Source organism: Alosa alosa, chromosome 19 (assembly GCF_017589495.1).
Source record: "Alosa alosa isolate M-15738 ecotype Scorff River chromosome 19, AALO_Geno_1.1, whole genome shotgun sequence".
Classification (NCBI taxonomy): Eukaryota; Metazoa; Chordata; class Actinopteri; order Clupeiformes; family Clupeidae; genus Alosa; species Alosa alosa.
Genome location: NC_063207.1, coordinates 15,494,373 through 15,508,810, shown reverse-complemented (window position 1 = coordinate 15,508,810; position 14,438 = coordinate 15,494,373). Strand labels below are relative to the sequence as shown.

The following is a 14,438-nucleotide window of genomic DNA, read 5'->3' as shown; positions in this document are numbered from 1 at the left end:
ATCTACTAACTAGTTTTGAATATCGAGATGACGAAGACGAAATGTCGAGATTAAAGTCGACATGATATTTTAACTTTAATCTCGACATTTCAAATTTATTGTCGACATGTCATCTAGTCATGGCAAAAATATATTGCTTTCTCTTCATGTGTGGCCTACTCCGTCGTATATTTCTAGTTCGTTCTTTTCCAGCCCATCAGATGGCGCTAAAGTACCAGAAAGAGGTTGCCATTCTGCAGCAACGCCTCAACGAAGAAGAGGAAGTTGAAGCTTGTTGTCTGAAGGAATTTTAGAAACTATTTCAGATCACGCAGATAGTTGACGGAGTAACTCAGAAGGAACTTTAACTGGGAGTCATTTCTGTAAGTAGTGTCCCGACAACTACCTTCCGTCTTCCTGACCAAGAATTCCACGAATAGAAAAGGATTGACCTTTGTATTGAAAGGAAGAAACTGACTTTGGAAGCTGTTAGCTAGCTTTATGGCTAGCATGCACTGAGAGGTAGTTTGTCAGCACAAAACAAACCGTTTAGCCGATGCTAGCAAGCTAGCTGGCAAGTACAGGCAAGTAAAATATCTGGACAACTTTCGGAGAAGATGAGTAAACCGTAAGTCAGGATCATTTTCTGTCAATAGGGAGCTGTACTAAAACTACTGGTTGGTGTATGGGATGCGTGATTAACTTAATCAAGGTAACCGCTTCACTCTTCACCTTAATGTGAAAGCCAACGTGATTCAACCTTCTGATTGGGGATTTCCTAGCTAATTTAATATTAACGTTAATATTATGTTACCGTTCTTTTAATGTGAACGTATACGAGGTGTGGGGCAGGTATGGTCTTCAACTGGTGATGGCTTTTTCTCAGTTCTTGAGACATGAAGGACAGCGATTGTGTCAGAGTTTTAACTATCGACAAATGAAAAAAATAAGCTAGTTAGCTTGAATTGATTACATTTACATGTAATTGATTAAAAGTAACATTAAGTCATACAGCGTTGAGCAGGTAACCTTAGTTTGATGTTAATAATCTACGTGGGGCAGCTAGAGCACATACAAGTTGCAATGAATTGGTAACGAATGCGTCGTGACCTGTCATGTGCTCAGTCTCTGAAGTCTTATGACCGTAGTTGGCATCTCTTGAAATTGCTTGGAAATGACGTGCCATAACGTTATGTTTATTACTTTGCGCGGTAGTAGGGGTAATGTTTAAAGTTGGCTTGCCTTTGTTTGACTCTGTTCATGTGAAGTAAGTTGACGCCTGTAAACGTTTTATTGCAGAACCAACGTATAACAGTTAGCCTAAAAAGAACTGTTTAATTATGCAATCCGAGTTGTACAAGATTCAGACTTGTATTTTTATTAACACCATTCTGTGATGGGACACCAACGGAATGCCACAGGATAGAGGTTGTTCGTGTATGGTATGATCAAAGTGACAAGAGATTGGTCGGCTAGTGAGGAAACAGAAGAGGGAGGCTGTGGAGAGAACAGGTATCAGGTGACGTCAGGGCGTTGTTGTTTTTGACCCAGGAGAACAGGTTTGGGTGGAAAAGCTGGAAGCGTATGTTTCAATGTCTGAGGCTATTTGGGTGCTTTGGGATGAGAATAGGAACAGTCAAGATGGGTGCACATTGTTGAGAGCGGAGTTAGACTAGCCATGACCGTTAACATTTATTTTATGTTGATTGTGCGTCAAGTGCTAAGTCAGTGAGAGGGGGAGGAGTGCACACTGCAGGTCAAGAGCATTGCAAAAACAGGAAAGACCAAGCGAAGCTGTTGAGAACAGATAGAGTGCTTGAACGTAGATAGAGCCAGAAGAACAGCTGAGTAATAATAAAAAAGACAAACATCTACTGAACGTCTAAAGGCAATTAAAAAGATGTCAGTAGATATGTCAATCTTTTTGGTGTTATGACTTCACATTTCAAGTGACGGTGGTATTGACCATTATCCATTATTAAAAATGTCAAGAAAGACTAAGTTCATGGCATAGTTATTAGAGAGCTGACATGACAATTACATGACACCACTTCCATGACATGACCCCACTTCAGTAGACACCAGCTATGATGATTAATGACATGACATGGTTATGGTTCAAGGGAAGTCTTTCCAGAATCTGTTGCTGTAGGCACAGACAGCGTAGAGAAGTAGCTCTTCTCTGACGAGTGCAAATTCCACGTTTCAAGTCTCCTCTCTCACTTTTGCCATTTACACTTTCACACACCCCAGCCCTCTTCCCACTTGATGCTTTCTCTCTCTCTCTCTTGGTCAGCATTGGCGAGATATGACAGTTACTTCCTTATCTTTTTTCATTGTGTGTGTGTCTGTGTGTGTGTGTGTGTGTGTGCGTGCCTGTGAATGCACGCTCGTGCACGTGTGAGTATGTTCTTGTACCTGGTGATAGCATAAGTGTGTGACCCCTCTTGACCAAAGCATAATGGAACTGTGTGTGTGAGAGAGAAAGTTTCCTATTCCTCAGCCCGGTCACATTCCTGGTCTGTGAGTTTGCCACTGCCCCATCCTGTGGGTAGACTCACATCTTCACTTCCTCATGTTTGGGCTCTTAAAAACTCTTTCCTCCTCATCTACTCACTGTTCCCCGTCACACGGTTTTAATCTGCTCTGCTGTTTTTTTTATGATCTTTATTATGGTTTGGATGGTCTGCAGAGGCTGTGGAACATGCTTGAGCCTATTTGGTGAGGAGTACGAACTGCAAAGCAACCTAGAGCAAAGGAAGTCAAGAGTTTTTAGATAAAGGATCTGGTGACACAAGACTGTCAAAATGGCTGAATGGTAACAGGCTGCTCTGCTTGGGTGTAATATGAATGTGGAAATCAAACCACCACTGCTTACTGTGAGCTTCTCTCAAGAGGCATTTCGGTGAAGTCAGATGACTGGGTGAGATGTGCTCCACCTTCTGTGACTGTGTTTTAGATCAGATGGTGAAGTGACGAGGAGAGCGATGAGCCCTTCACCCTAGTGTTGTGTCTCCTCTCAATACAGGGGGCATCTAGTTCAGTTCAGTGAGAAACATGCCGACGGTAAAAAATGTGGCAGTGTTAAGTGCTTCAGGGGTTTGTGACTTCCTGTTGGTCTTACTAGGGAGTGTTATTATGACACACAGATTAGTTTATGCCCAAAATTCAAGTTGTATTATAAATTAGGAGCAAATTAAAATGGTCCTTTACCTGTCTTGACCTCAGACCACATTTGAATAGGCGGCAAAAAAGACTGTGACTGAGTATTTTGTTGTTTTTTGACTGTTGTTCTCACAAGCCCAATGCTATTTATTAGAAGAGCTTGTCTAAGTTTTCAGGTTGACTATGAGCTGTGTCAGTAAAGTTTAAGATTAGGTTTTAGTGCCCTCAGACTACCAGGCTACTCATAATGTTCAGCCGTGTGTGTGTGTGTGTGTGTGTGTGTGTGTGTGTGTGTGTGTGTGTGTGTGTGTGTGTGGTGTGAGTGTGAGTGTGAGTGTGAGTGTGAGTGTGAGTGTGAGTGTGAGTGTGAGTGTGAGTGTGAGTGTGAGAGAGAGAGAGAGAGAGAGAGAGAGAGAGAGAGAGAGAGAGAGAGAGAGAGAGAGAGAGAGAGCAATCAAGCGTCTCTTGACTTGTTGAGAAATTGTTTGATAGCCAAGGTTGTTTTGCAGTTTGGCTCTATCCTGTTAAATTAAGCTTTTTCTCACCCTGAAGCATGATCAGTAAATCACCTGGGGGGACTTTTTTTTTCTTTCTATGACCTCTCAACTTTGACCTCTCAACTTTGACCCGCCTCAGGCACCAGAGCGTAGAACTTACTGTCCCTGGAGGATCAGCCAAAGTCGACAGCACCAAGATGGAGGACATGACTGTGGAGCAGATGGCCATGCGGGCCAATCAAGTGACTGATGAGGTAAGTTGACTTCCCGTCTCCATGGAGACAAAGTAGGGCATGTGAACGGGAGCTGAGGGAGATTGGAGAATTGTTTACAGAGACCCGTATGGTCGGCGGCAGTTGTTTACATTTCTGAAGGCTCCTGGGCTCTGCACAGTTCTCATGCTCTTCCCCTCTTCACTCTGAAGTTTCACCAGATTACATTTGTCAAACCTCACATAACGCTCTATTTCTTGAAGGTCATGTGTCCTTTTCATTTTTCCCATTACTATTGTTATTCATATTTAGGAACTGATTTTATAAGCTTTTTTTTCCTGAAAAGCTTTGGCAATTGTCGTCTCCCTTTCGGCTTCATTTATTTTTGATCGTGCTAATGTTTAAACCTAACATCTTGTGGGGAATCACTAGGCTAGGCCTACCTCTTTTTTGCCTAATGAAGAATAATTTTCAAGTTAACATGTAATGAACTTAACATTTGTAACATTTGTCAGTGAATGGAGACTGTCCTATAAACTGTGTCCTATATAAACACTTAGGCCTATTGTCTGCTTGTACTCACCTTCTAATCAAGTGAATTAAATCTACTTTTCTTGTCTTTCCTGTTAGTTCTCTCTCTTTGCTTTCTAATAACTTTTCTTTTTCTGCTCTTTTTTACTTTTCTCTCCCTCCCTCTCTCTCTTCTGCTTCTTAATGGACTGTTGAAGAGCATGATGGGAAACGTGTGTGGTGTTCTACATAACACTGCCTCACTACACGGGTAAACACTAATACACACACACACACACACACACACAGTATGAGGAGTTCCTTGACGCCACTGAGTAAACACATTCATAAATGCTCACACAAACACCCTTGCACACCGTGTGTGTGTGTGTGTTTGTTTTTAAGTACCCAGAGCTGCATTAAAGTATGATTCATCACACAATGCATGCAGAAAAATACAACCGCTCTTAACTCATTGAGTGCCAAAAACGTAATATTAAGTTTTTCCTTCCCATGCGTTGAGTGCCAAAAACGTAATATTACGTTTTTAGTTTTTTTTTTTTAATTACGAAACTAGACACTCTAACACACCTTATATGTGATTTTGGGAACTCTGTGATGAATGGAAATGAAATATATGACGATCGAAAACTCATGAAAACGCACAATCTGGACATTTTATCTAGACATTTATCATAACTCGGTTGCCGCTTTGGGTCGAATCAGTGACGCTTGCACGTCAGCTCGAAACCAGGCCATTTTCGTGGGTCTATCACTAAGTGGCAGTCTCGCCAGGTCTCGCTGATCACCTCCCGGAAAGTTTACAGGCAACACTTAATATTTCATGAACGACGTTATATCTCCATTTCAAGAAAAAAACTGTGATTTTGATGAAAACTAGCCACTGTTTAGCTTGGGATTTCTCAGGAACAGAGGCGTGTAGAAATACACGGCTTTCACCCACTGAGAGCTTAAAGTCTCACCTTTTAAACGAGCCATTGTATGTGTTCATAGCTATAACACAGAATATGCTGTGGCTGTACAAAAATCATCAACAATGGTCTAGATTGCTGGCACTCTAGGACAAAGCTTCCGAAAACAGCTTGGCATTCAATGAGTTAAACTGGCTGTGACTTAAGTATCATTGTGATGTCCACTGCAAACCCTCCAAAGCAGGCGGGCAATGTTCATTTCCAGTACTTGTCTCTTTCTTGATAGTTTCCATTTCCCTTGGTGCTTCTCTATGCCCCTATGCATGCATATATGTGTCTGTCTGTGCTTGGGCTGTGGTTAAACCGAAGGGCATATAGCAGTTTGCTTCCCTGTTTCTACTTCATGACACAAAGCTTTGTTTGAGCTGTGATTGACACGGCCTCCGCTTCTCCACCCCTCTTTTGTCTTGCAGTCGCTGGAGAGCACGAGACGCATGCTGCAGATGGCAGAGGAGGTAAGGCCCCCAGACGTGTCGTCATGGTGACGGGAGCATTTCCTCCTCGGCACTGTAGCCACAGTTAGCCAAAACATGACCCGGACTCATTCACAGCTGATGGCTGTGACTGGCATCAGAGACCACATTTACAAATGTCATTGTTACCACTATCACTTGTGTCAAAATAAAGGTCTCCAGGCGGCTTTTTGATGGCTGCACATTCAGTCTTTTAGACTACCAGTATAAAAACGGTACAGGGCACTCCACGGACTATTACGTAAGCTTGGACTTTGCCACGTGTCTGTGTAGTGTCTCCAAACAAATGCTTGTCATACTGGAACTCAGCTGAGAGGCATTGCTTTGCCAAAAAAGATAGGAAGTGACAGCCTATTTTAGTTGGTCAGATGTTAAAGGTGAAGGATGTACATTTAGAGTAAAGAATTTACAGACCTACTATAAGGGTCTAATTCTAAAGGAACAGCATGTGTATTCCAGAGTTCTGTACAATCTATGATTGATCATATAATTTATGTGGGTGTTTATGTTATCTTTAGTAAAGGGAAATTGTCCAACATCAAATGAACAATATCCAGTAGTTATTTATTAATAGTTATAAATTATTTATTTTTCAAACAGAATCATATTAACAATTGTTATCAGGCCTGTGTTTATTCGAGTGGTGGTTGTAAATGCATTAAAACTGCCTCTGAATTTTGTGGTGATAATGTTTTATGGCTGATGGAAACCCCCTGCTGCTTTTCTGTTATTAATCTCTCCTTATTGTCCCCTGTTTTCAGAGCAGAGAAACGGGGGCCAAGACCATGGAGATGCTGGACCAGCAAGGGGGTAAGTGAGCACATCAGCAGCATCCCCATCAACAACATGACCAGTTTTGCATACACTATATATACACTCTTAGATTTGCATTCAGTCATGATTGAGCTCCCAGGTTCCCCATGAGCAGGATGTGAGGCAGGCCCTCAGCCTTAGTGCTCAAATGCCAAATTATTTGCTGGCCTCATTAACAAAAATATTTAATGGAACCCCAGGCCTTTGTTAGTGTCATACAGTGAGTTTCATTTGCCACCAAGGCGAAGTGGCTTATCTTACAATGTTACAGCGAAAGTTATTTGTAACCGGTCCAAAATATAGGGCACCGTATCCATGGAGTTGTATGAAAATCGGACCAGTGTTTTTGGTATAAACCTTTTTCCTGACAAAATAGACAGACTGTTACCGAAACCATGACCTCCTTGGGCTGTAAATTGAAACATTTTCCCAGTTTCAATTGATTTACCCAAGGGTGTGTGTACTGTGTAGGAACCCTTTCTGTCCCCTCTCTCTCTCCATGAAGGATTGCTTGAGAACAATGTCGGCTGTAGTAGTAGTGTGTGGGTTGTGGAAACACATCCTGTCCACTTTCCGGCGGCATAAACCGGAGCAGAAAATGAATAGGATGACCTCGCTCTGTACGTGACATCCATTCACACATAGTTGTCGATCAAATCCTTCCTGCTCTCAGGCTTTATGCCCTTTGTTACTGTAGCAGTTGGCAAAGCACTGTGGCCATGAAATAATCCAGTTTTGAACCTCTTACACAATAATACTAGCTAGATTGTCTTTGAACCGCCTTCCCTATAAGTCAAAGACTTTAATGTTGCAATTCAATGTATTTTTAGAAACAAAAGCACTTGTCTTAAAATACATTTGTAGTATGATGTGGGTGTATAGGGGCATAGTACTTGCAACTATAGAGCAGTAAATGAGTTGGAAGCACTACAGCATACTGAGGAACATCACAAAATAGAGCAAAGCAGAAACAGGCCTGGACAAAACAAAACAGAAACAGGCCTGGACAAAACAAAGGCAGAATTGAGTAATAAGGCTCTTCCTCCCTCCATCTATCCCGCTTTTTAAGAACAATTGAAACGGGTGGACGAAGGCATGGACAAGATAAACGAGGACATGCGGCAGGCCGAGAAGAACCTGACTGACCTCTCCAAGTGCTGTGGTCTGTGTGTGTGTCCATGTGACCGGTAAGAGCCCCTCTCCTCCCAATCCCCCCAACCCCCTGGGGAAGAAAAAAAAACACATTTAAATGAGCTACTGTCATTAGTGCCAGCCTAACTGAAGACAAACAAGCTTTGGGAATGAAGGCTCTTGGGTACCTCCAGAAGATGTGAGTGCACAGAATGCTTAATCACTTGTAATAGGCTGGGTGATATGCGGCAAATTTCAGGTGAAATGTCTCTGAAATTAATTTTTTCATTACACCATGAAACTTGGTAAACTTGGACAGTTTTTTTTCTAGACACATTTTTTTGTCTATTAAGAAATTACCTCTGGGTTCTTTTATCACTTTCTTACCCTTCTTATCAATTTTTCCATAAGCAATAGTATTAGAGTATTGAGAAACAATGTTGTACCTTCTTTTGCAATTACGTCTTCTATTCATGTCTTCAGTGAGAGCACTGTGTGAGTTTCTCCTCTCTCTCTCTCTCTCTCTCTCTCTCTCTCTCTGTCTCTCTCTCTGCCTCTGTCTCTGTCTCTGTCTCTGTCTACACATAGGGTGAGGTCTATTGAGCATGACGGGAAGTACAAGCGCACCTGGGGCACGGGTGAACCCAACAACGGAGAGATTGGCGAGGGCGGCGTGGTGTCCAACCAGCCGACCAGCCTACGCAACGGTGTGCCACAGGTGGCCGTGGCCTCGGGAGGCTACATCACCAGGTAGGCGCAGCCGGGCCGGACTGTAGGCGTTCACTTCCGCTGTCCGTCTCTGTGCTTACAAGCCCATTGATTGATTGAAGCCCTATTTACTCGTTAAAATAGTTAAGATTTTGTGGTGAACAGTTTGACTTTGCTAAATGTGCAATGTGCACAACAAGTCAATGTAATGAAACCCATATAGCAGAATAAGACCTAGAAGAACAGTGTTAGAAATGTTTATTGTTATCGAAATCAAACTGAAAATATTGTGGTGAAACTTTAATCATGAATTGTACAGGCTGTGGCAGGTCATTGCTACGTTGCTCATTAGATTTGATTAGATTAGATTAGATTCAACTTTGTCATTGTGCAGAGTACAAGTACAAAGACAACGAAATGCAGTTTGTGTCTAACTAGAAGTGCAAAAAAAGCAGAAAAGTGCAATGTGATGTACAAAGTATAGACAGGTGGTGCATAGACAGGTCAAGAAATATAGTGCAGTGTAGATCGTAGTGTGCAGTTGATTTACAGAAGGTGGTATAGAGTAATATAAATTAAATGTAAATATATGCAGTGTATTAGCAGTTACCTTATCAGAGCAGAATAAATATGTACTATGAACAATGTATGTACATGTACAGATATGTGCAATGTAGTAGCAGTAACATTTATAATAGTAAGAATCATATAGATATATGCAGTGTATTAACAGAATATAATATAAGAAAAACAGAATAAATATGGATATTCAGTATGAAAAATATCCATCACATCCTTTTGTTCCCTCTTCCACCTAAAAAGAAAAGAGAATAATTACTTGTTTTTTTGCGGTTGTCAGGGTAACGAATGATGCTCGGGAGGATGAGATGGAGGAGAACCTGGATGCGGTGGGAAGCATTATCGGGAATCTGAAGAACATGGCCATGGATATGGGCAATGAGATTGATAAGCAGAACAAAACCATCGACCGCATCACAGACAAGGTCAGCACAACCTCAGCCTCTCTCTCTCTCTGGTTCCCAGCTCTTTCAGACTTCAGGGTTTTAAACATTCACAATTCCATCCATATTGTGACAGAGTATCGTCACTACAGTTGAATATGTGCTCTGACTGCCATACCAACGGGCCTGGCTCTTTGGCGTTGCGGTCAAGCTGCAGGATTACTGCCCCGGAGACCCGGGTTCAAGACCGGGTGGGGGTCACTGCTCTCTCCCTTCAATATATATATATTATTGACAGTTTGTGCAGTAATGCAAGGCCTTAAACACACTTACCTATAACAACAGCATTCAGATTTCTCAGTCTCAAGGAAAGTGATTGACACATTTTGCTTACCATATTGTTTATTGCATCATAGTAATGTTGGTTACCTTGACTGTTTTTACCTGTTTCAGTCAGTGAGTGATGTAACTGTTGGTGATGTAACTGTCATTGTCTCTTGTTGTTGCACGACCAAAGGTGTGTAATTGTAAGGTTATCAGTCACGCTTACAATGTTGTCCTATATCTCCCCTCAGGCTGATATGAACAAAGCTCGTATCGATGAGGCCAATCAGAGAGCCAACAAGCTCCTGTAGAGGGCCCGCCTCTGCCAGAACCTTCCCCAACCAGCCCGCCGACCTCACCCAGCCTGCCCCATCGGAACTGCACTAACTAACAGGCCCCAACAGAGCCAGCCTCCTCTAGGCTCCGTCAAACAACCTGCCCGTCTGGGTCTACCACATCCAGCCTAGCTTGGTGGGAATTCCCCAGGTTACCTTATCCATCAATTAATCAGGCCCAGTCAGAACTCTCCTTGGTGAGTTTCTTTAAACTTAAATTTACCCCTGTTCTACTGCCCCCAGCAGACCCCCCCGAGAGAGGATTTTTACCCTCCGTTCTGCCCCATACCCTCTCTGTTGGTGTCCGCCTGCCCTAGTAAAGCCACCGCAGCTAGCCCTCCCCCACCCCCAGTCAGGGCCCAGTCTCAGGTGGGCTCCCGTGAGCCCAGTCTCTCTTAACGCCCTTCAGCTGCTGTCCTGTGCCTCGTGAAGGCAGCTCCCCCTCTCCCCCTCTTCTCCTCTTCTCCTCCTCCTCCTCCTCCTCTCCTCTCCTCTCCTGTTCTCTGCCTTATGAACGGCAGGCCACTGAGACCATTCAGCTGCAATAAGGATTGAGAAGACGAGAAGGCGAACTGAGGTCTCCTCTTCATCGTTTGCTTTCCCTTCATCTGATTTTCCACCAACCCTTCTTAGATGTATGTTACTTTGTTTTGTTTGTTTGTTTGTTCCAATGAAGTTCTTGAAACGTTTTCTTCCCACTTGTTTGAACTCATTCTCCCTTTGATGTTCTGCCCTACGTTACCTTGCTTTATTCTTTTATATCCCCAAAAGTGAAAGGTTTTTAAAAAGAAAAAAAAGGGCGTAGATTTCCTGGAAGTGTACTTTAAAAGGAAGGAGGCACACTTTAAAAAATATCTGCCTTGCACAATTAGGAACTTTATTCAGTGCCATCTGTGCCTATTTGCTCAGTCTTTATGTATGTACATATGCTAAAACTCACACACACATTTATACACAGACAGACCTTACAAACACAAACTCATCGCCTCTTGTACAATCAAGTCCTCCCCTCCATTCTCTGATATGTGAGACAGACATGCTGGAATTGTACAGGACTCAGTCGACCCACTCTCTACTCAAGCTTTCTACATTTCCACTGTTCAGTGGTGGGATCTTGTAATGTTTAGCTGGAGGTGTCTGTTCTTGGCCATTTAGTCCTTTTGTAGTACGTATGTACCAAAGATTCTAGAACAGAGCTCTGTTCTAGAATCTTTGGTATGTACGTTATGGGTTCTGTTTTCATCCTGAGGCAGACAATTTGTCTTGGCCAAAGACCTGATGAGAAAGTTCTCTCTTTTTTTTTCCCTTAAATTATGTGTGTGCATTTTTTTTTGGTCTTTTTTTTTGTAAATCATGGTATGGCCTCATTATATATCATGATTGTCTTGTAATTACATTTTGGTTGTTTTCATTTTGTATCATTTTGATATTGTGTGTGCCTATTTAATAATTGTTATGGAGCAGTGATGACTTTAAAGTGCGATATTTTTTTTTTTTTTTTAATCCTTAGCACACATGTTAGTTCATTTAGAGGAGAACTCAGTGGACATAGTAGAAAGCCTTATCGTATGGGAGCGAAAAAGATTTGTACAGTTTATCAGAGTGTGTGTACTATGAATTGAGCTAAACTTTAATTAAGTATCCATCTTCAAAAATCAAACTGGTGAACTGAAAGCATGATAAGTATATAATAACTCTTAATAAAATCAAAAACTCTGTTTCAGTCATGTGTTTTTGTTTTGTTTTAGTAATCACATTGATACATTTACAAATGATATACTTCCTGGCCTTACTAAAATCTCTCACAACGTTTTGCCATGATAATGTAAAATGTATGATTAACAACATCTCATAACAGGAATATACTCCTACATGCATATGTACTAAAATGTAATGTGGAGACTCATCACAAGTTCATAATCAGTACTTAAGAGAAGAGATGATTTTCTTTTGCACAAAGTGGACCATAAGTAGCCATGACCAGCAGAGGGCGCTGTACTCCAGTGTAGTAGGACTGGAGCTCCAATTAGCAGCTTTGGAAGAAGGGGCCCAGTATGAAAGATACCAGTTCTCACAATGACAAACTGGTCAGTTTACTTGCAACCAATTGTGCAGTAAGGATACAGCACAGCTTTTCCACAGTGGGATTCTCGTCAAGTCCTGAAGTGATGGTATACGCTGTCCCCAACCTGACATTTTTATATATGTATGTAGATGCCCGAGTCTGATGTTTTCAGGCTGAAAACATTTTTATTCTGTTTTTTTATGCTTAAATTGATACCTTAAGCATTGTTTTGTTTTTTTACATATTTAAAATATATATATTTAAATATGTGCACGTAAGAACTGTAAAGTTGCTTTCAATACTGCTAGAGTAAGGCTCCCACAAGCTCTCTTGTCCCATGCCAGGCACGCTCCTCAGCTAAATCAGGCAATTTGTGATCAAATACCCATTGGAGCGCTAATGGAATTTGTAGGGCAATATGAATTCCACTCAGGCTGTCGGCTCAGAATCCTCTCCCAATTAGGTTTTCATTTAAGCCAGAGAAGCAGGTTCATCAGAGAATTGCCTTTATTTTGCCCCTGGCAATGTGACGAGCTCAGTGAAATAATACATTTAACAGGAAAACCTGAAGCTATTGTTTAATTATTCATCTGTTTTAAAATGACCAGTTTCCCAAATAATTGCAGTGTATAGTACTCAGTATGCACCACCGGCCAGCATACTTTCAAATTATCGGCCACTGTTTTTAATTAAATCTGTCCAAACTCTGTTATATGCTTCAATTACTGTCTAACATAACAGCATTTTTAATTCTGAATGGAGGCTCAGGTTTCCACTACTCTAAATCATGACAAGTGTGTTGCACGGACAAATCTTAGAGGTCAAATTGAGTTTTTTCAGAAGTTTGGCTTGAGGACATCCTCTTTCACTTCCCTAGCCAAGCCTACAGCTCAGTGCCTGGGTCCCTTTGATTCTCTGCAGAACTTCACAAAACGGTCAATAGTCACGGTCAACAAGTTGTTTCCTCTATTGGTAGGGTTACTTTTGGCAAATGTTGAAGGGGATTCCCTAATTTCTCAGAGAGCACATTTTTGTTCTTTCTAATCTTCATATCAGAGAATATGAATAGCTCATGAACATAGCATGCACTGTTTTGGAGTGCTTTGAAGATTTTCCTGAATGAGAAATTTCCTAGAAAATTAGCTCTCATTTTTGACATTGTGGCACAATTGGCCCTGGTGTTCAATTGGCATGCTGAGAGAAACACAAATGCATGAGTACACTTAGTACAGTTCGGTTTCTTTTTCCATAGATCCAAGAAGCCACAACTTCTGTATAAACTGAAATATCCTTTCAAATGCTGCCACAGCGGAGCGGATTTTCCGCTGAGTAGGGCAGCAGTTAGGAATGGGATGGAAAGAGTGAGCCCTCTGTGTGTGTGAGAGAGAGAAAGAGGGAGGGAAGGAGGAGTCAGGGGTGACTCAGGTTTTTCCTGGTTTAATTTTCCTGACATTCTGCCTGATTTGTACTGTTACTGGAGAGATGAGGAATAAAGGGTTAACCTATCTACCCCTCAACCAAACTCAATGCTGAAAATTCAGGGGAAATTGTGCATGTGGAAGTGAACATGCTGGTTGGCCTGTAGGTGTTCTAGCTATGTTAAACTTTATTAAGTCAATATCTTCATTGACTGTGTTGTAATGACTGCATTTGGGCAAAGTGTATACTGTATCTAATTCTAAACGTCAAACTTGGATTTGGGTGTCATTTGAACCTCAATGTTTAATTGAGAATAAAATCCAAAGCATATACTAAAATTAATTACTTTACTGTCAGTAGTCTTCTTTTTACATAAGGAATTATCGCCGTGTCAAGTTAGTCACAACCCCACCTTAAAAGTGGTAGTTTTTCACATTTTCTCTTTCTTCACACTGCCACAGTCTTGTTTTGTGGAAGTCACACTATGATAACAGGAAGCAGCTGGCTGGTGTGCTCTCAAGCGTCACCATAGAGAGACACTCAGTAGTGGCCTTGGCTATACTTCCAAAACAGGCTATTTTCCCCCAAAGCTCAGCTATACCACAGATCCTATCATGATGGCAGCAGCCGTATGGCCGATGCAGGCAGATAGAACGACAAGAGAATTCGGGAACACCATGTTTGGGAGCAAAGAAAATAAGACATATAGAAGACGCCAATACATTCAGTAGGCTATACAGTATTGTATTCAGTGCATGTTTAACTCTTGAAAGAGGGTGGTTGTCTTTTGACATGTTGACATTTTTTTTTGCTACCATTTTTGGTTTGCTGTAACTTCAATTCTGTCTGAGTG

At 41.7% G+C, this 14,438-nt stretch overlaps 1 protein-coding gene across 3 annotated transcripts; it reads left to right on the top strand.

The window, feature by feature from the left end:
• The first annotated feature begins 250 nt into the window (after positions 1–250).
• LOC125284240 (synaptosomal-associated protein 23-like) lies at positions 251–11,824 on the top strand. 3 transcript variants are annotated; one of them, XM_048228118.1, is made up of 8 exons: positions 251–362; positions 3,781–3,895; positions 5,769–5,810; positions 6,590–6,638; positions 7,711–7,828; positions 8,361–8,522; positions 9,340–9,484; positions 10,018–11,824. In XM_048228118.1, the coding sequence occupies exons 2-8, from the start codon at positions 3,839–3,841 to the stop codon at positions 10,075–10,077; spliced, it is 633 nt and encodes a 210-aa protein (XP_048084075.1). In that variant the 5' UTR covers positions 251–362; positions 3,781–3,838; the 3' UTR covers positions 10,078–11,824. The 3 variants fall into 3 exon arrangements, with proteins under 3 accessions (XP_048084075.1, XP_048084074.1, XP_048084077.1); XM_048228117.1 differs by lacking the exon at positions 251–362 and adding an exon at positions 369–607; XM_048228120.1 differs by lacking the exon at positions 251–362 and adding an exon at positions 673–691.
• Positions 11,825–14,438: the final 2,614 nt, after the last annotated feature.